The sequence below is a fragment of the Engystomops pustulosus genome, chromosome 9 (assembly GCF_040894005.1).
Source record: "Engystomops pustulosus chromosome 9, aEngPut4.maternal, whole genome shotgun sequence".
Lineage (NCBI taxonomy): Eukaryota > Metazoa > Chordata > Amphibia > Anura > Leptodactylidae > Engystomops > Engystomops pustulosus.
The window spans coordinates 7,440,579-7,463,216 of NC_092419.1; the positions used below are offsets into that span (position 1 = coordinate 7,440,579).

Genomic DNA, 22,638 nt, shown 5'->3' on the forward strand with positions numbered 1-22,638 from the left:
GACAAATTTAATAAAACATAAGAAAAAATATTCATGTCTGGTATCCCCGTAATCGTATCGACCCATAGAATAAAGATAACATGATTATTAGGCTATACGGTGAACACGAAGAAAAAAAAAAGTTAAAAATCCAGTACAGAATTGATGCTTTTCTACTCATGACCTCAAAAAAGTTCCTAAATTTTCAACAATAGGTGATACCAACCCCAAAATGGTAACACTGGAAAAAGTATCTCATCCTGCAAAAAAAAATGCCATCAATTGGCCCCAATAACGGAAAAGTGAAAATTTTATAGCCTTCAAAAGGGGGCAACGAGAAAACTAAAATCCTGGCAGCTGCAGGGTGCTCCTTCCGTTCTGCGCCTCGCTGTGCCCCCATAACACAAGTAACGGCCACAAGTGGGGGGTCGCTGCACTAAGGAGAAATTGTAGAACAAATTTTATGGTGGGTTTTCTCTTTATCTTTTGGAAATGTGTAAATTTTAGGGCTAAATGAACGTATAACTGACACAATTTGACCATTCTAAATTTCACCGCCATTTTGATTCAATTACTATGAAGATATCAAGGGGTTAACAATCTTTGCAAATGCTGTTTCTGATAGTTTGTGGGGTGCAGATTTGAAAATGGGTTGGTTATATAGGGGTTTTTTGATGCTAAATATGTAAAATTTAATTTCAAACAGTATTTATGCCCAAAATAGTCAATTCTGAAAATACGGAAAATCGCTATTCGATTTGTAGGCCGCGTGACGTCAAAATAAATTATCCAGAAATTTCAAAAATTATGAAAATGTAAATTAGACAAATGGGAAATGTTATTCTTTAAGTTATTTAGGTGGTAAATCTTCTGCCTGAAAACGTGGTGATTTCGAATTTCGAAAATGGCAAATTTTTCTAAAAATTCATCATTTTTTTCTTTTTTTTTGTAAATAAACGCAAAACTTATCAGCCAAAATTTACCACTAAAATGAAGTACAACATGTGGGGAAAAAACATTCTCAGAATCGCTTTGATAAGTAACAGTGTTCAAAAGTTATAACAATATAAAGAGACGCAGGTCAGAATCCAAAAAATGGGACTGAGCCTTAATCTACAAAATGGCTGCGTCCTTAAGGGGTTAAAAATATAAAGATGTACTTACCATCCGACGCCCTCCTCGTGTGCCGTTCTGCTGTCGTTCCGGGCCGGAGTAGCGCTGGATTCAGCTTCCGGTCGACCGTGGCCAGCCACCCTCACCTGCCCTATTCACAGCACTGTGTATGCGGGCCGGAAGCTCTGGTGGCCATGTTTGTTTACATGCCGCGTGGACCGGAATAACAGCAGAGCAGGACACCCACAAGGCGTTGGAAGGTAAGTACATCTTTATAGTTTTAAGCAGCCCCCTCCTGGCTACCTTTTGTTTTCTTTCATAACTCTCAGACAACCCCTTTAAGAAGTGTCTCAGAGCAGAACTGTTCTAATTGCCAATGGCAACCAATCAGAGCTCAGCTTTTATTCTCCAAAAGCTGTTTATAAAATAAAAGCTGAGCTCTGATTGGTTTCTATGGGCAACCAGAACAGTTTTACCTCAAACACTTCTGATAAATGTCCCCCATAATGTTTATCTACTTGTAGCTGCTAACTACAATGTCTCTGATAGGTGGAGACTTACCTGCTGTTCTCTGACACCTCACTGAGAGCTTATATCTTGTTGCTAGAAAGATGGAATTTAGTAGAGAGTAAAAAACAGATTAGGAAGTAACGAGGGAGGGAAGATAATAAGAGATGGAGTCAGGGGAGAAGATGCTTTATATTAGCGTCATATTAGCTTTATCAGAAGTGTCTGAGAGCAGGACAGTTCTAGTTGCTGATGGCAACCAATCAGAGCTCAGCTATTATGTAATACACAGCTCGGGGAAAATGAAAGCTGAACTCTGATTGGTTGCCATGGGTGACAGTTCTGCTCTCAGACACATCTGATAAATTTTCCCCTTTGTCTCTGTATTATGACTGATGATAATAATTGCTTTTATGTCTTTCCTCTAATAAGTCTAACGTCAGCCTTTCCTGGGGGACAGGAGCTTCGCTTGTTACAGTTGGTAAAATAAAGGAATCCTACAGAGGCGACATCCGGAGTAAACCGGAGTGAAATCTTTTACTCTTTAGCTAATGTGATGCCAAAGCTCTGCTCTTAAAGGGAAGATGGCACCAGATTTTACCCCAATAAACCACTGGCTCCTCCTGCTTCGGCATGAAATGTCCTTTCCAGAATTCCCTGGAAGTGACTCTACCCCGGCAGCCTCTAAACTGGATTCATTTGCAAGCAAATTGCACCGAAAAGTATGTGCAAAGTCCACCGGAAAACTGGCGCAAGCACCTTAGTAAATGTGTATAATCAGCCTGTAATCAGGCCCCGCCCACATATGACTGTAATTGCATAGAACTCTGCCGGTGACATCACAATGGCGATGACATCACAATGGCGATGACATCACAATGCCCCTCTTGCCCTATATAAGGAGGAAACGTGCAGGGGCAGTTCAGTTGTCTGTTAGACAGCGACGATGAAGCTTTGGAGATTGCTGCTCCTGCTCTTACTGACCGTCACAGGTGTGGAGGGGAGGGCCCTCCCCAAAAGATCACCTGGTAAGGGACATTTACTGTATAATATTGGGGGGTCTTATACAAAGGGTTAATTATCAGGAATATTTACATTATATAACATCTGCAGGAAGCTCCTTGTCCTTTGTCAGCGACTGATGCACATGTAGTGTTTCATCTCTTAGGAAGAGGTTCTGCAGTAGCTGTGGTGTGTGTTCTACAGGTCTGTGCCATAGCTGCTGCAGAGCTTCTTTAGTTAGTACAGTGGAGATATTTGTGCTTCCACTTTGTCTAGTTCACAGAAGGGGAGGGAACTAGTATATACTGACAGTATTGGACAAGCGGGAGGGGCTATCAGTAGCGTCTTCTATGTGCTCTCCATGTTGGGTATAAGATGCATCTTCCATCATGTAGAGTCTAACCATTGTCTATTATTCTCTTCTGCACAGTGACCCCCTCGATCACCACCCTGGGACCCCCCAGCCAGAAGGATATAAGTGAGTGTCGCCTCTTTATAAATCTATAGTGGACTCTGGTTGTGGACATCTGGATCCATGGTATTGGGGGAAATCTATTAAAATGTCTTTGTTGTCCAAAGCAACGTAGCAATAGAGAAATCCTTATGAATGGAAGATCCAATGTGATTGGTAGTGATGGTAACACAGACAGTTTCACATTTAGAACGTGTCATAGATCCCCCCAATGGGGCACATTAACTAAGGGCCTTGTGCCAATTTTCTGTCAGACTTTGCAGATTCTTTTAAGTGCAAGCTTCTTGCACAGGTATTTAAGAAGTGTCCGCACCACATATCTGTCACCATCTGTGGTGCGGCTGCACTATGCTTCATGCCACACTAATTCCTTCACTGAAGGGGGCGTTAGGACCTTGCACCAGATTTAACATGCAAAGTCCAACACAAATGTGTCGCACACCCTATGTTACAGGTGCAAGATAGTAAATGTGCCCCAATGTGTTCTATCACCATGACAACCATAGAGGATCCATAGTGATGTGTAAGATCTATGTGTGAAGTTTCCACATAACGTCTAACCACCATCTTGTCTCTTCCTTCCTAGTCCTCAGATACACCGGTGTGGCACTAGGTGGTGCCGCCCTGCTGGGCGTGATTGTTGCCATCATTTGGTTTTGGTGAGTTTTCTACATTTTCTACCTTATATTTTATTAGTAACACATAAGTCAAGTAGATTTACAATATCTCCTCAATCCAGAGGCGGTAATCCCGTGACCCCAGGAGGTTATAATTTTAGGCTCAGGTTCATATCGGCCTCTATCCTCCATAGTCACACATGAGGTGGGGACGGGAAGAGAATTCTTCCTATTTCATTTTTATTCTTATTCTGTTTCTTATCATTTCAGCCTGAAAAAACATCGACCGGCATGTCTGAAGCCCACGAAGGACGACCTCAAAGAAGTCGTGGTACAGAAACCAGCATGTCTGAAACCCACGGAGGACGACCTCACAGAAGTTGTCGTAGAGAAACCAGCGTGTCATAAACCCGCGGAGGACGACCTCAAAGAAGTCGTGGTACAGAAACCATCGTGTCTGAAACCCGCGGAGGACGACCTCACAGAAGTTGTCGTAGAGAAACCAGCGTGTCATAAACCCGCGGAGGACGACCTCACAGAAGTTGTCGTAGAGAAACCAGGTAACAATTACCCATCAGTTACTGATACCCCTGACCTAAGATGTATATGCCCCTAATCACACAACCAGCCCCACACTCACTTATCTCTTCATACAGCACTGGTTATGGGCTACAGTGGTCCAGATGTAATGCTAGTTACACCCCGGTACTATCTACACATATAATCCCAAAATTTGAGCTTCCCTTTAATAAAGAATCTGGATAAATCAGTGAACCTGTGATTTATCTTTTGGTAGATCTAGTAAACTCTGTGAAATCTAAGCTTCTATGATTGTACACACGTCTATGGTCTTCTGATGGTTTGTGTTTTACCTTGTAGCTGAGATACGCTCCGGCACACAGCACCCGGAACCAGAAGACATCCCAGCCATACCAGCAGAAGATCCTGGCCATGCCGATTCCTCTACTTCTCCACCAGCAGAGGTTATTGACAAAAAGCCTAATCAACTTGACCTAGAATTCATAAGGACTCTTGGAGTGGGGCAATATGGTACGGTAAGTGGTAAAACTTTATCTTATCTTCTCATCACAAATCTGTATCAAACATCTTTTCTTCATCTTCCAATTTCTGGTTCTGATCTATTTTGCTTCTTCTACAGGTTGTCCTGTCATCAGATCTGGCCACTGAAGAACTGTTGGCTCTGAAGATCATGGAAAAGAGTGAGAATCAGGACTCGATCTTTGCAGAACTGGAAGTCCTGAAAATCGGTGCTGGAAGCCGTTTCCTCATGTCTTTAAGGGGCTTCACAGAAACAGAGGAAGAATATATCGTGGCAATGGACTATATGCCTCAAGGAGACCTACGTAGACGAATGGCAAAGTGTGGGATATTTGACATCCCGAGAACAAGGTACATCTCTTATACTGGACAATGGTGACATGGATACAACCCTTGTTATTATCTTATGTTCTGTGTATGTAACCACTGAGCCATCCTCTGATTTTTGCTCCACAGGCTCTTAGCATCTGAGGTGTTCTGCGGAGTGCAGTACCTTCATGACCACGGTGTCATCCATCGGTAAGTCAGACACACATATCTACCGGGATTCTTTCTTTTCTTATATATAAATTGTATCTATGAATTATCCCTGAATTGTCTGTTTCTTCTTTCTGCAGTGACCTGAAGCCTGAAAACATCCTCCTAGATGCCATCGGACACATCAAAATCGCTGACTACGGCTTATCAGCCATCAATGTGTCTAGGGAGGACACGACCACAGACTTAGTAGGCACGATTGGTTTTATTGCACCAGAGGTAAGAAACATGGAATCCCTATGGAGCCAGTGGTCTGAAGACCAGTCCTCATAGCATTGTGTGTGTAATACCCTTCCCAGAATATTCTCTTATCTCCTGACTGATGTTCTTCCAGGTGCTGGACGGGAAGCGGTACAACCATCAGGTGGACTCATTTTCCTTTGGCGTCATCCTGTTCATGATGTGTGTAGGAGAACAACCATTCTACAGCGAAGGCTCAGTGGAGGAATATCACCAGTCACTGATGGAGGATGTCCCTGTTTTCATTCCTGGGATGTGCTTTGACACCGTCAGCTTCATAAAAGGGGTGAGTAGTCGTAGAAGATGCATAGGGCTCATAGAGGGATTTCTTATCTTCCAGCTCTTATTTTTATGTCTTATTTTCCAGCTCCTGAACAAATCTCCAAGTGACCGACTGCCAATAACATCTGCCACCAGATCCCACCCGTTCTTCATCTCTATTGACTGGGATGATGTGGAGTCCGGGAAGACCCAGCCACCATTCCCATCGGTCTCTGTAAGTATAACACCCAGAGATACTGTACATAGTGATATTAGTGCAGTTATAGACATACAGCCCTCAATCTTTCCCCCCTTATAGTTATATACATTATATATGTGCAGAGATGATACTTAGACATGTATATGTCTCTTCTTACAGGAGTAACAGCCGCCAGAAACATCCAGGACCGTTTTATGACTTTCTCACCGATTTCCACCACATATCATCCATATTGAGCACCAGTTATCCAGGGATGTTATCCGATCGCCATATTTGGGGTCAGGAAGGAATTTTTTTCCCTAATATGAGGACAATACAACACATAGTCCTCATGGGTTTTTCGCCTTCCTCTGGATAAACATAGCAAGTCATTACAAGGTTGACACTGAAGAACATCGCTCAACCACACTTGCTATGTAACACCTAGAAAGCTCATCTACTACACGGTGACGAATAAATGTATATATATGTATCTACATTCTAAACATATAATGAGCGTTTGTCTTAATTATTTCCATATACAGAACTTATTATGAACTAAAATTCTGATTGGTTACCAGATATTTTACCTGGGAGGGATCTGGCTAGGGGTGCAGGACAGGGGGGAGGAAGTATGTGGGTGGGGTATTCGGAGATGTGACTTTTTTTATAAAGTGGAAGCAGGAGATTAACAGGGGAATAAGGAAAGGCGTGAAATGGTTATGATTGTATATTATTAGGTCTCTATAAATGATGGCAATGTGTGGGACTTTATATTGTATTGAGGGAGGACATTGTTATCATTTGCAAAGAAGTTATAAAATGAGAAGGAAGATATTGGGCCAGATGTATCACTATTTTTTTTCTGTTGTTTTTGCGTCTTTTCATACTGTCACACTGTTTTTGTGGTCACCAAACCAGCCTCGCAGCCAAAATAACCATGTTTCCCTCATTTATCCTATCAATCCGGATGTTTTGCTGCGCCTAATAATCATTTTATTTGCGACTTTTCATTCAGGCGTAAAAACCCTCCAGCCTGAAGGTGGCGTAATCTGTGAAGTAACACTGAGCTCTTGTGCAGAGCAGCTCATCCCCAGCAGCAGACACTACACACACTATGTGCAGCCTCTGTTTACAGTTCATCACCTTCTATATACAAAACAATCTGCAAAAGCCTGAGCTCAGAGCAAGAGAGAAGAGAACTTTGTAGGATTTTGCAGATACTACAGAGAGGTTTCCTCGTGCAGCAGTATGACCCCACTGGTGTCTGAGGGGGATACTGTGCAGAATTACAGGGGTGCAGCAGGAGATCAGCACTGGGGGATCCCCTCCAGGAGAAGCCCCTGCTGAGGATATCACTGAGGTGCTGCTGTGAGGTTATTTTCATGCTGTGGTGCGGGAGAGAAGCAGAGAGGAGCTTGTAGGAGGATCACATGTAACTGCCCGAATCTAACATTGCGCCTAAACTGCGCCTAAAGTAAAGTGATTAATTAGAGGCAGGAACTGAACTCATCACAGATGGTTGTAATTTGTGATAATTCAGGCGCCACAATATAGGTGCAGCAACTACACTTAAAGAGAACCTACCACCACGAATCTACCTATAAAGGTAGATCGGGTGGTAGGTGGATGTAAGGGACGTGAGGATAGTTCTTTTTAGAGCTAATCCTCACGTCCCCGCTAACTTTTGGGAAACTTTATTGACCTAATATGTAAATTTCGTTATGCGGCTACTGGGGCTTGGCGTAGCCGGCACGAGGCTACACAGCGCGGCTACTCCACGCTCCAGTAGCCACATTACTCCTCCTACCCTGTTGTGTGCGGCGCGCAGCTCCTCGTAGCTGCGCGCCCTCGTCCGACAAGCTGGCTACTGCGCATGCGCAGTAGCTCCGGCCTCGGGGCTGGGACTGCTCAGCCGGCGTTCTGCATTCTGGTGGTTTTGCGGCAAAAAAAGAAAAAGTGTGAAAAGCCTTACACCACAGTTATCAAGGCTTTTGAGACCTCTTTTTAGCCATTTTGAGGGGGTGTGACCTTCGGAAAAAGGGGCGTGGATTATTTTAATGTTCCGTGCGCCAAAAGTAGGTCTAAACTGGAAACCGACAGTCTTATCCTGCACCGGATTCATTAACACAGTGATAAATCTGGCGCAGAAAATGACTAGGGTTTTCCTCCACTAAACTGACAGAACCTGGGACACATTGATACATTCCCCCCCAGTATATAGCATTAAAGAAACTCTACCATTAGAATCCATTATGATAAATCAGTGACACTTAATCATAGATTCGGACACCATGACTGTGATCATAACACCATCGCGGGTGTTATCGGTAAGCCTTTGCTGCAATATGCTTGGAGAGGGCTCAGCCTGTGAGCCGTCTCCATACACCCGCACCAAACGTGTGATATACCATTACGTCACATGTTGGGAATTATATTAAAGGCAACGGTACAGCTGATTATCAGAAGGAAAGAGAAGCTGCGGAGGTCCGCCAGAGGGTAAGTGGTTTTGTTATTTTATTTGTTTTATTAATGAAAAAAGAATCGTAGTACTTTATCTGCATTTTTAAAATAAATTAAATCCCCCCATAACATATAAATTAATTCTGCCCTGTATTATATGTATCATATGTAATAATAACAATATCTATTTATATGATGTAATGTAATTTTATAACTTTCATTGGAAAGATGTCATTTATTTTGGGCTTTGCCCTGCTCATAACCGAATACTGAATGAAAGTAAATTGGGGATACTAAAGTATTACTTTTAATCAATCATTTAAAATCAGGGCATAATATTCAGGATCTGCTTTAGGGTGAAGTTATCACATGATATAAATTATCCCCTGAATAAAAGTGATATTTTAGTATCCCCCGCTTTCTTTCATTCAGTAAAAAGTGGCTATGGCTAATTAAAGGGGGTACATGATGTTATCATGAATTGGGTGTCCTGTGACTTATAATGTAATCTAAGGGGGAAGCATTATTTAGGGGCTCGGTATAGTGAGACATGGGACTTTATACTGTAGTGACTGTCATGTCTATAGTTGCACATTGGGGAGATCTGCCGCACGAAGCTCAAGGCGTCTTTGGGTGATTGCAGCAGCCATGAGTTGTTAGCCGCCATTTTCTGTATCCAAAGGAGACGATCATCACCTGTAAGTTCCTACATGCCACTTCTACCTGTGTCTGATCACCCGGCAGCAGATCAACAGGGCAGTCGTAGGGGGCCACAGAAGAGAACATGACAGGTACTGGATGAGGAACCACCATTCAGCGAGACTGGCAATTAGATCCCCAACAAAGAATCTCCCCCGTCTTCCTGTTAAGCACAGGTGCAACCACGGAAGACCCAACAGAATGTAAGACGTGGACCAAGGTAGCACATAGAATGAGAGTCTCTCTTTATGTAGTGCCCTGATCTGCAGGAACAAAGGTTCAATGCCATACCGGAAAGGATCGGAGAGAATTTGGCCACTGACAGAGGAGATGACCACAGGGAGGTGATGCTGGGAGATCAGAGAGGCATCCACGAAGTTTCCTGCAGAGCCAGAATCCAGGAAGGCAGAAATCTGGAGATGAGCACCTGTTCGTGAGCTGGGCAGAATGGGAAGGTTCAGATGTGGAGAAACTTTGTTCTCACCTAGGGATGCTTCTCCCAAGAACCCTGGGTGCGGGCATCTCCCGGATTCTGAGGACAGAGTGGACAGGTCTGAAGGAAGTGATCCGGGCTGGCACATTAGAGGCAGAGGTTCTCCTGATGTCACCTGGAACGTTCTTGAGAAGACAACCAAGCTCTGTCCACCTGCATCGGTTCCTCTGCAGCTGTCGTGGCAGGGGACTGAAGCGATCTTTGGAAGGCAGGAGCCAAGCGAGGTAAAAGACGAACTCTGACTTGTGCTTGTTCGAGACGTTGCTCTTCAGAGCGCTCCATAAACGGGATATCAATCCAAGTGGCCGGTGAGAAGAGTTCACTCAGAGTAGACAGCAGGTCACGTGCAGACAGCGCGTCTTTAACTTGTCCTAAAAGTCCCTTTTCAAAGGTCGCAGTCAGGGCTGCATCATTCCAGGCGATCTCAGAGGCCAGGGTACGGAACTGAACCGCATAGTCACCAACAGAGTCCCCTTAACGCAGATTCAGCAGTGCAGTCTTAGCTGAAGACGCCCGTACCCGTGCCTCGGATGTTTTGGGGAAGAACCGGCTCCTCGGCATGTCATTTATAGAAAATATCATAATAAGATGCAACCAGATATTTTATCTGGGAGTGGTCCAGCTATGGGTGCAGGATAGGGAAGAGTTCATGGAGGTGGCTTATTGGGGGGATGGACCATAAATATATAATGAGATGGTGCAATACTGAATATCATTTTTATAGAGGAATTTTTTTTATAATAACCGGTTAGAACTTTATATGATGAAAAGGAAGACATTTTATATAATGATTAGGGGCAGCTCTGTATAAAATAATAAAGGACAATGCTGGAGAAAATAACTAAGCAGGACTCTGAACATATTATGGGAGGGCAATGTATATAGCAACAGAGGAGACTACGTGAAGGCGCGGCAAATAATGAGGCAGGATAGTAAAAAATATATGGGAGGATGCAATATACGGACAATATCATATGCAGTCAAATGGATGGCAACCTTGTATACAGTAATAAGGGAATATTCTGCATATAATGAGCAGGACACTATAAAATAAGAGTAGTAACTGATATATACACTCACCGGCCACTTTATTAGGTCCACCATGCTAGTAACGGGTTGGACCCCCTTTTGCCTTCAGAACTGCCTCAATTCTTCGTGGCATAGATTCAACAAGGTGCTGGAAGCTCCTCAGAGATTTTGCTCCATATTGACATGATGGCATCACACAGTTGCCGCAGATTTGTCGGCTGCACATCCATGACGCGAATCTCCCGTTCCACCACATCCCAAAGATGCTCTATTGGATTGAGATCTGGTGACTGTGGAGCCATTTGTGTCCAGTGACCTCATTGTCATGTTCAAGAAACCAGTCTGAGATGATTCCAGCTTTATGACCTGGCGCATTATCCTGCTGAAAGTAGCCATCAGATGTTACAGGGTACATTGTGCTCATAAAGGGATGGACATGGTCAGCAACTATACTCAGGTAGGCTGTGGCGTTGTACCAAGGGGCCCAAAGAGTGCCAAGAAAATATTCCCCACACCATGACACCACCACCACCAGCCTGAACCGTTCATACAAGGCAGGATGGATCCATGCTTTCATGTTGTTGATGCCAAATTGTGACCCTACCATCCAAATGTCGCAGCAGAAATCGAGACTCATCAGACCAGGCAACGTTTTTCCAATCTTCTACTGTCCAATTTCGATGAGGTTGTGCAAATTGTAGCCTCAGTTTCCTGTTCTTAGCTGAAAGGAGTGGCACCCGGTGTGGTCTTCTGCTGCTGTAGCCCATCTGCCTCAAAGTTGGACGTACTGTGCATTCAGAGATGCTCTTCTGCCTACCTTGGTTGTAACGGGTGGCGATTTGAGTCACTGTGGCCTTTCTATCAGCTCGAACCAGTCTGCCCATCCTCCTCTGACCTCTGGCATCAACAAGGCATTTCCGCCCACAGAACTGCCGCTCACTGGATGTTTTTTCTTTCACCTTTCTTCCCCATACTGATGCTCGGTTTGAACTGCAGGAGATTGTCTTGACCATGTCTACATGCCTAAATGCACTGAGTTGCCGCCATGTGATTGGTGTTAACGAGCAGTTGGACAGGTGTACCTAATAAAGTGGCCGGTGAGTGTATATAATATATATATATATATTGTGGGGATTTGGCCCAGTAGAGACCGTGGTAGCGGGGTGCTAGGATGCAGTTCAAGACAGGGACACCAGGGTACAGTCCAAACAGGTCTCGCCTGCGTTTATTGCAGCAAAATAAAACCAGCCTTTACATACAGGTATTTGAATAAACAAAAGAAAACCTACCCGTCAGGGTGCTAACTATACAATTCGTCCACTAGCTCACACTAAACAAAGTTCACGTGGCTGCTCCAGACACACAGGTCAGAGCTGTGTCCTCTCAGCCTCCTTCCACAGAGAGACAACCCACTCAACTCTGCTGAGTCATTTTATCCAGGCTAATTAGGCTGTTCCCATCACCTGTGTCCAAGGTGCTGGACAAACCCACCTCAGCACTAAGGCCTTGCATAGAAGCAAAACCTAGGGGAAACATACCGCCCATCCACAGTTAACCCCTTCAGTGTCTCACATACCCTCCCCCTCTGTTTGACCCTGTGGGGACGAACACTTTTGGCCATCAGACAGTGGGTACGGGATAGGGCATCGGCATTCCCATGCAATTTCCCTGCTCGATGTTCCACCGTGAATTTAAAATTCTGGAGCATTAGGAACCACCTTGTGACCCTGGCGTTCCTCTCCTTGGCCTGACTCATCCAGGTTAGGGGAGAGTGATCGGTCACCAGTGTAAACTGCCGCCCTACCAAATAATACCTCAGGGATTCCAGAGCCCATTTGATCGCCAAGCACTCCCTCTCAACTATACTGTAGTTCTTTTCAGGAGGTGTGAGCTTGCGGCTCAGGAATGTTACAGGATGTTCCTCACCCTCCACTACTTGGGACAGGACAGCCCCCAAGCCCACGTCAGAAGCGTCAGTCTGCACAATAAAGGTCTTGGTGAAGTTAGGGGTGATCAGTATCGGTCCCTCACACAAAACCGTCTTAAGTCGCTGAAACGCCCCCTCAGCCTCTTTACTCCACTTTACCATCACCGCCCTGCTACCCTTAGTCAGGTCAGTCAGAGGTGCCGCTATTGTCGCAAAATCGGGGATAAATCGGCGATAATAGCCCACTATGCCCAAAAAAGCCCTCACTTGCTTCTTGCTCAAAGGTCGTGGCCACTGCTGGATCGCCTCTACTTTATTTACTTGGGGTTTGATGACCCCTCGCCCAATACGGTACCCCAGGTAACGGGCCTCTTCCAGACCCAGTGCACACTTTTGGGGGTTCGCTGTCAGCCCTGCTGCCCTCAGGGAGTCTACCACTGCTTGTACTTTGGCTAGATGACTCTCCCAGTCGTTACTATAGACTATAATGTCATCTAAGTAGGCCGAGGCATAACTCCGGTGAGGTTTTAGCACGAGATCCATTAACCTCTGGAATGTGGCGGGAGCCCCATGTAGCCCAAAGGGGAGTACCACGTACTGAAAAAGCCCATCAGGGGTAACAAAAGCGGTCTTCTCTTTAGCCCTGTCAGTCAGGGGTACCTGCCAATACCCTTTCGTCAGGTCAAGGGTGGAGAAGAACCTAGCCTGTCCAAGTCGTTCTATCAACTCGTCAACCCTGGGCATGGGATAGGAATCAAATTTGGACACCTCGTTCAACTTCCTAAAATCATTGCAGAACCGTAGGGAACCATCAGGTTTGGGAATCAACACAATAGGACTCGACCAGTCACTTTTAGACTCCTCGATAACCCCCAGGTCTAACATCTGCCTGACTTCTTCGGATATGGCAAGCCGGCGCGCTTCAGGGACCCGGTAAGGTTTTTGGTGTACCCGGATGTGGGGTTCGGTTATGATGTCATGCTTGATGACTGAAGTACGTCCCGGTAACTTAGAGAACACATCCATATTTCGGAGCACAAACTCCTTCGCTTCCTGAATCTGGGCCCTGGAGAGGGACTCCGAGATCCGTACTTCAGGCACCTTGGCATCGGGTACACCTACCTCCGGTGTCCCCTTCTTGGAGACAGACGCCTTCTCTACTCCCATGGCCATCAGGGACTCTCTTTCCCTCCATGGCTTTAGGAGGTTCACGTGGTATATCTGTTCGGGTTTCCTCCTCCCCGGCTGAGATACCCTGTAGGTTACCTTCCCCACTCTCTCCATGACCTCATATGGCCCTTGCCATTTGGCCAAGAACTTGCTCTCCACGGTGGGCACCAGAACTAGCACTCTGTCGCCTGGGTTAAAGGTCCTGAGTCTGGCTGACCTATTGTAGACCCTAGACTGGGCCTCTTGTGCCCTTGTCATGTGTTCCTTTACAAGGGGCATTACCGCCGCTATGCGGTCCTGCATAAGGGAGACGTGTTCTATCACACTACGGTGGGGGGTCCTCTCCTGCTCCCAGGTCTCCTTGGCTACATCCAAAAGCCCACGTGGGGAACGGCCATATAACAGCTCAAAGGGTGAGAAACCCGTGGAGGACTGGGGAACTTCACGTATGGCAAACATCAAATAGGGCAACAAACAATCCCAGTCCTTCCCATCTTTGCTGACCACCCTCTTAAGCATCCCCTTCAAGGTCTTATTAAACCTCTCGACCAGGCCATCTGTCTGAGGATGATACACAGAGGTGCGGAGCTGTTTTACCTGTAGTAACTTGCACATCTCCTTCATTACCCTAGACATGAATGGGGTACCCTGGTCAGTCAAGATTTCCTTGGGGAGGCCTGTGCGTGAGAACACCTGGAACAGCTCCCTAGCAATATTTTTGGAGGAGGTGTTCCTTAATGGAATCGCCTCGGGATACCGCGTAGCGTAGTCCAGGATAACTAGGATGTATTGGTGCCCCCTGGAGGATTTGACTATGGGGCCAACCAGATCCATTGCAATCCGTTCAAAGGGCACTTCTATGATCGGAAGCGGGACCAAAGGACTCCTGAAGTGGGAGACCGGGGCAGTAAGTTGACACTCAGGGCAGGAGCTACAATACCGGTTTACCTCCTCCCATACCCCGGGCCAGAAAAATCGCTGCAGGATCCTCTCTCGGGTCTTCTCAGCACCTAAGTGCCCTCCCAGCACATGTTTGTGTGCCAACTCTAGCACCAGCCTACGGTGAGATTGGGGTACTACAAGTTGCTCAACCTCCTCACCCCGTATCTGGTCGACCCTGTACAACAGTTCCCCAATAATCACCATTCGGGGGTATATTTTATCAGCCCCTGGTATTTGGAGTACCCCATTTATCACCTTGACATTCTCCCGTGCTTTAACCAAGGTAGGGTCCTGTAGCTGTGCAGCCCCAAAATTGTCACGGGAAATCTCAAGGTCCAGCATGTCGGCCACCTCCTCGTGGCCCTCGACCTCACCAGCTAGGACCTCTAGGGGAGAGAATTCATCACATGGGGTCACCCCTACTGCTGGTGTGGGTACATCGGCCTCAAAGGGTTCAGGGGCCAAGGCCGGACATACCTGTTGTCCATTATCTGCAACAGCACCTGAGGTGGGTCTTCGTCTCCAGAGGTCCCAAAACACCGGTAAGTCTCTGCCGATAATAGCCTCATGAAAAAGGGTCCCCACCACCCCCACTTCATGGGTAACAGTACCACAAGGGGTATGTAGGTTGATGACAGCAGTGGGATATTCGCGAGTGTCCCCATGTATACACAACACTCCCACTCTCCGCCCACTGTATAGTCCAGGATCAATCAAAGTTCCCCGCACCAGGGTGACCAGACTCCCTGAGTCTAGCAAGGCTTCCACTGTGTGACCACCGATTGTGACCATGCATACTTGGGGTTCTGCATCCGTGACTGACTCTGCCGCCAGAACTGGCCGGGCAAACAGTGACACTCGCCGGGTCTGGTTGCAGTCCATTGGCTCCACTGACAGTGGACAGTTGGCAGCAATATGGCCCATTTCATGGCACCGCCAGCACTGGATACGGCCATGACCTCTGTCACGAGCCTCACTGGGTTTCTGGGTATCCACGCCCCCCAATGAACCCCCTCCCAACCTGACATGTCTCCCCTTTTCCGCAGTAGCAGTCTTACCAGCTGGTTTGGTGACCCTGTCACTGGCACTGCTTCGTGTCGGAGAGGTAAGTAGAAGGTCCTCCGTAGCCCGATACCTCTCTACAAGGGACACAAGATCCTCAGCTTTTGTGGGACCGGCCTGTCCAACCCACCGCTGGAGCCGAGAGGGCAGAGAACGGGTGAATTTGTCGAGGACCACTCTCTCTACCATCTGTGCTGGGGTGCAGTCCTCTGGTTGTAGCCACTTCCGGACAAGATGGATCAGGTCATGCATTTGGGAGCGTGGGGGTAATTTTTCTGAGTAAGCCCACTGGTGGACCCGGCTGGAGCGAACTTGAACGGTGACCCCAAGACGAGCCAGAATCTCCGCCTTTAGCTGGGGGTACTTACGGGCCTCCGTTTCACTCAGGTCGTAGTAAGCCTTCTGCGACTCGCCGGTCAGGAACGGTGCCAGGACATCTGCCCACTGCTCAGCCGGTAACTCCTCTCGCTCAGCTACTCGTTCGAACACAGTGAGATACGCCTCCACGTCGTCGGTCGTCGCCATTTTTTGTAAAGCCTTTTGTACTGCAGCCCGTGCGGAATGCTGGAAAACCGGGTACCCTTGCAGACCAGTACGGAACCCCTCAGTAGTCGTCGCTTGCGGTGCTGCCATCATGCCAGAAAACTTCTCCATCATCAGCTGGAACATGGCTCGGGATTCTTCCTGCTGCTGGCGGGACCTCTCCTCCTGCAGCTGAAACATGGCTTGCTGCTGGCGGGATCTCTCCTCCTGCTGCTGGAGCATGGCTTGCTGCAGCTGCCGATTAGCCTGGGACTCTTCCTGCTGCTGCTGCCGATTAGCTCTGGCCTCCTCCTGCTGCTGGCGGGATCTCTCCTCCTGTTGCAGGAGCATGGCTTTAATAAAGTCCTCCATCTTGGCTGTATCCTGCAATTTGCCTGCTGCTTTCACCCAGGCCATGCAATGTTGCAGGATGTATCAAGCCTTTCAGGTGTATGTCTTTTTGAACTGCCCGCAATCCGAAGCACCATATGTGGGGATTTGGCCCAGTAGAGACCGTGGTAGCGGGGTGCTAGGATGCAGTTCAAGACAGGGACACCAGGGTACAGTCCAAACAGGTCTCGCCTGCGTTTATTGCAGCAAAATAAAACCAGCCTTTACATACAGGTATTTGAATAAACAAAAGAAAACCTACCCGTCAGGGTGCTAACTATACAATTCGTCCACTAGCTCACACTAAACAAAGTTCACGTGGCTGCTCCAGACACACAGGTCAGAGCTGTGTCCTCTCAGCCTCCTTCCACAGAGAGACAACCCACTCAACTCTGCTGAGTCATTTTATCCAGGCTAATTAGGCTGTTCCCATCACCTGTGTCCAAGGTGCTGGACAAACCCACCTCAGCACTAAGGCCTTGCATAGAAGCAAAACCTAGGGGAAACATACCGCCCATCCACAGTTAACCCCTTCAGTGTCTCACAATATATATATATATATATATATATATATATATATATATATATATATAATAAGGCAGGACATTATATAATATTAGGGGGGATAATATATATAAAAATAAGGCAGGACACTATATAACAATAGGGGAGGATACTGTATATAATGATAATTATAAACTGGACAATATATTATATTAAGGGGAATCTACCACTGGATCCCGTCCTCCTCACACCACCCTCTGGGCTCTGTATTACATATCCCATATTTTGTTAAGGGACTAAAAAGGATAGTTTAGGCAAAAAAAAAGGATTTTATAATATATGCAAATGAGGCTTCAGCGCTTTGATTACATCACTCTGGTGATTCTCTGCACCTCCGATATTATATTATGCACGCCCCCATCTTCATTGCATTCTTCCTCCGTGGACCGAGAGCCGGTGACGTCACTCGGAACTTCTTGCGCATCTGCGGTCGCGGTTTTCTCTTGACAACCCTTTGGGCATGTAGTACAGCAGACCCCAGTATCCATTAGTCCTTTTCCCTACTTTCCGGATAGGTCTTCATGTTCAGAGAGAGAGAAGTTGTTGGGTCCGGAGCTAGTCCGGGGAAGTTTACCATCACCCACAGGCAGGGACTAACTGAGCCTTAGAGTAAGGGACAGTTTTCCCTTCCCCGTTTCCCTTGTTCTTGCTGCTCTCTCTACACGGTGTCCTGGTCCCTTATAATCCGGGACAGTTATAACTTCCGAACGCTTTAACATATCCAGGTGATTTTGAGATTCATTCTTCTGACACATTATACTTCATGTTAGTTATAAAATTTACCGTATATACTCGAGTATAAGCCGACCCAAGTGTAAGCCGTGGCCCCTAATTTTACCACAAAAACTGGGAAAACCTATATTTTTTTTACTCGAGAATATAAGCCCAGTTTGGGTTTTCAGCACATTTTTTGTGCTGAAAAACTAGGTTTATACTCGAGTATATATGATAAGTTTTGCGTTTTGTTCTAAAAAAAAAAATTTAAATTTGGCAAAAGTTTTGAAAATGTGTTCATTTTCAAAGTTTAAAATGCTCTTCTTTCCAGGCAGATTGAAAAAGTACCAAAAAGCTTGATAACTAACATTTCTGGAATGTCTGCTTTATGTTGAGATGATATTTTATGCGTCCTCTCCTTTTTCTAGGATGTTATGAGGCGCAGAACTTTAAGTGCAAATTTTATCATTTTCATGAAAATCGCCAAAACTCACATTTTGAGGGAAAACTTTGATAGGCCTAAAAAATAGTAAAATCCGATAAATTACCCCATTATAGAAACTACACACCTCTATGTATGTAAAACAATTACTATTCAGTCTATTAACCCTTGAAGTGTTTCACGTGGGTTTAAACACAATGGGGCAGATTTACTTACCCGGCCCATTCGTGATCCAGCGGCGCGTTCTCTGCACCGGATTCGGGTCCGGACGGGATTTATGAAGGTAGTTCCTCCGCCGTCCACCAGGTGGCGCTGCAGCGCTGAAAATCATCTGAACCGGAATACACCGAGCTGGACCAGGTGAAGGTAAGCGCTTCCCAAGCAACACATTTTTGGTTTTTAAATGGGGCGGTTTTTCCGAATACGTCGGGTTTTCGTTCGGCCACGCCCCCCGATTTGCGTCGCGCGCATGCCGGCGCCGATGCGCCACAATCCGATCGCGTGTGCCAAAATCCCTGGGCAATTCAGGTACAATCGGCGCAAATCGGAAATATTCGGGTAACACGTCGGGAAAACGCGAATCGGGCCCTTAGTAAATGACCCCCAATGAAAGTCCAATTTAGAAACTTTTTCATTTTTTTTGAAAATACTTTAATTTAGGCCACAAATGACACTTTCATAATAAGTAAAATGATGAAATGCTCTGCAAGGCTTGATGCCCAATTTCTCCCGAGTTTACTGACACCCCATATGTGGTGACAACCTGCTCTATGGGCGCACGGCTGGGCATGGATTGGAAGCAGCGCCATTCACAGCAGATTTGTATTGTCACAATGTACAGGCTATAAATGTTTCTATTTTTTTTTGGTAATGCGAACATATGAGGGCTAATTATTTGCGGGAGGAGATACATTGGGGCTCATTTACTAAGGCTCCGAACGCCGCACTTTCGTCAGGCTTCCCAAATATTTCTGATTTGCCCCGAATTGCCTCGGGATTTTGGTGCATGCAATCGGATTGTGGTGCATTGGCGCCGGCTTTCACGCGACAGAAATGGGGGGGGGCGTGGCCGTCAGACAACCTGGCGGATTCGGAAAAACAGCGGAATTTAAAAAGCGATTTTTGTCGCAAGATCAAGCACTCACATGCATCGGCAAGAAGAAGGTGAACTCCGGCCGACCTCGGCGCAGCAGCGACACCTGGTGGACATCGGGCGCAAGATCTTAGTGAATGCCCGAAGACCAGAATCAGCGCGATCGCGACTGGTAAATGTAAGTAAATGTGCCCCAATGTATAGATTATTCATTTTGGGGGCCTATAGCTTATTCATGAGATTTTATTAACTATTTCTTGGGGGACACAAACAAAATCATCAATTTATATTTAGTATTTTTAGCACTTTTTATTTCTCGCTCGCCATAACGTGAAAATAATATTTTATCTTTATTCTCTGGTCACTACAATTACGGTGACACCTCAGTTATATTGTGTTTCTTATCTTTGTTGAATTTTACCAAGCAAAACCAATATTGGAGGAAAAACTAATTATTTTTGTATCAACAACTTTTCAGGGGCAGAACGTCTGTATTTTTCTGTTGGCAGATCTGGTTGAGGGCTAATTCTTTGCGAAAAGAGTTGTATCATTTCTGGGCACGTAACTTTTTAGAACATTTTTTGTGAGTGTATTTGATGAAAAATTATATGTTACAGGAAGTTTTTTGTGCTTCATTCACTGTGCGGATTCAGTATTGATTTCGATTCGTTGTACAGATTAATAGGGACGCAGTGATACCACATATGTACGTTTTTTTGTGTTTTTGTGGGATTTTTATTTTATTCATTTATTTAATTATTTTTATAAAATGATTTTTAATTTAAATTTTTCCAAACTTGGGCTTGGACAAGCGTTCTTCCGATTGCTTGTTCTAGTTCTCACACTGCAATACACATGTATTGCAGTGTGTTATGTAAGTAATGGGTGGCACGGTGGCTGAGTGAGTAGCACTTCTGCCTTGCAGTTCGAATCCCACCCAGGTCAACATCTGCAAGGAGTTTGTATGTTCTCTCCGTGTTTGCGTGGGTTTCCTCCGGGTACTCTGGTTTCCTCCCACACTCCAAAACATACTGTTAGGTTGTTCAGATTGTGAGCCCCATTGGGGACAGGGACTGATTTGGCGAGTTCTGTGCAGCGCTGCGTCATCTGTGTGCACTATATAAATAAAAGAATTATTAAAAACTGAGCATGCTCAGTTAGTTACAGCAGGGATGTGTCAGACGGCAGAATCCGGCATGAAGAGGAACCAGCGGCAGACCCCGAGGCTGCAGCAGGAAGGATCGGTTCCCCCGGTAAGCTCACCGGGGGCGGGGTCCGATCCAGGGACATTATAGCAACACGCCGCGGTTATGCTTAACTGAGGCATATAAGGGGTTAAACACCCGGGATTTATGTTCCGTGGTGTTAGTGCCGGGTTTGGGCTGTAATGACACATTCTGACACCAGCACTTTCAGGACCCAATGTCCCGCAATCTTCTTCTGACGCGCCGATGTAGAAAGTTACGTGTTTCCGAAAAAGCACCCTTAATGTCCGCCGTAAAAACCCGATACAGTGGTCACTAGGGGGTTAATTATACAGTCATGAACTTGAACATTTAACATGCGAACTGAGGCCGATAGAAATGTAGCTCCTGGGCTTTAACTTCTCCGACCGTTCCACAGGATGTATCTGCAACACCCTCGCCGATGCAATGGCGAGGTAGGGTTTGCGAATACGTCCCACCTGCATGTAATCCCATTACATTACATGGTCCTTATAGGACATAGCGGTATTGCAGTGGTGAATCCTGCCTGGCAAGGCAGAGGTTAAGTATTTTGTATGATGCAAGATGCTGTTATCCAATGATATGTGTTACATCCTGTGCTCTGTAAGCTGAGATGTGATTGGAGGAGCAGCCACCACCTGACCAAAGGGAGGTAATAAAACCCCCTGGCCAGGAATGTTCTGGATGATTATTCTAGTGTGGAATCCTAGAGATCAGTGAGTGAGTGAGTAAGCTCTGTCTAGCCCATACCAGAGCAGGAAGAGCTTAGCCCCTGCCTCTGAAGAGTGGAGTATCAGACTAGAGTTAGTGTAGTGAGGAAAAGGGGTATCATCTTACCTTTAAAGGTGATACCTGAAGCACTCCAGGACAAGCTGAAGCTTCCTACCAGGACACAGCTGCCTCCCAGCCTGCCCTCTACATCCAGGCTGGTGAACTATCTCCTGAGGCTCCCTCCAACTCACATCTCAGCACCCCATCTACCTGTTAAAGGCACGTCCCTGCTGCAGTTCCTGCTTCCATGCCTGCAGCCATTGCTCTTGAGCAGCAAGATTAACCCCTGAAGGGCTGTAGCCCACTTCAGGTACTGTACATATTGTGTATATTTCTGTCCTTTCCCCAAAGAGCCAGAGACTGTCCTGAGACTCTTACCCTTATTTATCTCAGTCAAGAGATTATACACTGTCATGTGCTATGATAGCACCCTTCCTCTGCCACAGCAGAGATTTCTTCAAAGGACCCTGTCCCTCTACACATAGAGGAGACCCTTTGCATCTCAGTGCACTTTTCCCCACATCAAGGGCTGTACCCAGAAGATGGACTTTGTCACTAGAGACCTTCTGAGAGACTTTCGCCAGATACTACCAGGAAAAGTTGCCATGTAAATTATTATTTTGCACTTAATGCCTTCCTTTTAGGTACGGACATTCTGCTTGCACTTTTTATGCCTTTTCTTTGCAGGAAAAGAGACATTTGCTACCGTGCTACCCTGAGTAGCCTATCTACTTCTGTAACGTTTGTAACGTTCAAGATGTGTACCCATTGGGCTCCTAAGCCAATGTGATCTTAACCTGTTGCACACTGTCATATCTGCCAGTAGTCTGCATTAACCCTTTCATAGGCTTTTCAGGTTGTAGTGTGGCTGTGTCGGACCGTCTTTTATGTAAAACACTGACCGCTACCTGATCCCTCAAACCGAGGTTTGCACATGGGGGTAGTCCGTAAACTGCGGGTCTTTAGGGGACCGGGGGTGTTACAGAGTTAGCACCTGGATGCCACCCATACATGGGTAAGGATACCAGTCAGGAGGTACTCGTGTCGCATATGCTAACGCAATGCAGATAGACACACTATATAATTGCCGCCAGGGAAGAAGCGTTGATAAAACAAATATACAGGCCTTGGTGCAAGGAGTGGAT

At 46.1% G+C, this 22,638-nt stretch overlaps 1 protein-coding gene across 1 annotated transcript; it reads left to right on the plus strand.

Moving 5' to 3' along the window:
* Positions 1-3,204: 3,204 nt before the first annotated feature.
* Positions 3,205-6,451, plus strand: LOC140077503 (protein kinase C-like). The gene is made up of 10 exons (XM_072124743.1): positions 3,205-3,238; positions 3,660-3,732; positions 3,961-4,250; positions 4,570-4,745; positions 4,850-5,100; positions 5,206-5,268; positions 5,367-5,505; positions 5,621-5,812; positions 5,894-6,022; positions 6,167-6,451. The coding sequence occupies exons 1-10, from the start codon at positions 3,205-3,207 to the stop codon at positions 6,170-6,172; spliced, it is 1,353 nt and encodes a 450-aa protein (XP_071980844.1). The 3' UTR covers positions 6,173-6,451.
* Positions 6,452-22,638: the final 16,187 nt, after the last annotated feature.

What these genes read in the sequence shown, in the direction of transcription:
- LOC140077503 (XM_072124743.1), top strand. Translation starts at nt 3,205, where the DNA reads ATGAATGGAAGATCCAATGTGATTGGTAGTGATG. An exon ending in CAATGTGATTGGTAGTGATG is followed by an intron (nt 3,239 to 3,659) that starts GTAACACAGACA and finishes CTTCCTTCCTAG; the next exon opens with TCCTCAGATACACCGGTGTG. An exon ending in GTTGCCATCATTTGGTTTTG is followed by an intron (nt 3,733 to 3,960) that starts GTGAGTTTTCTA and finishes TTATCATTTCAG; the next exon opens with CCTGAAAAAACATCGACCGG.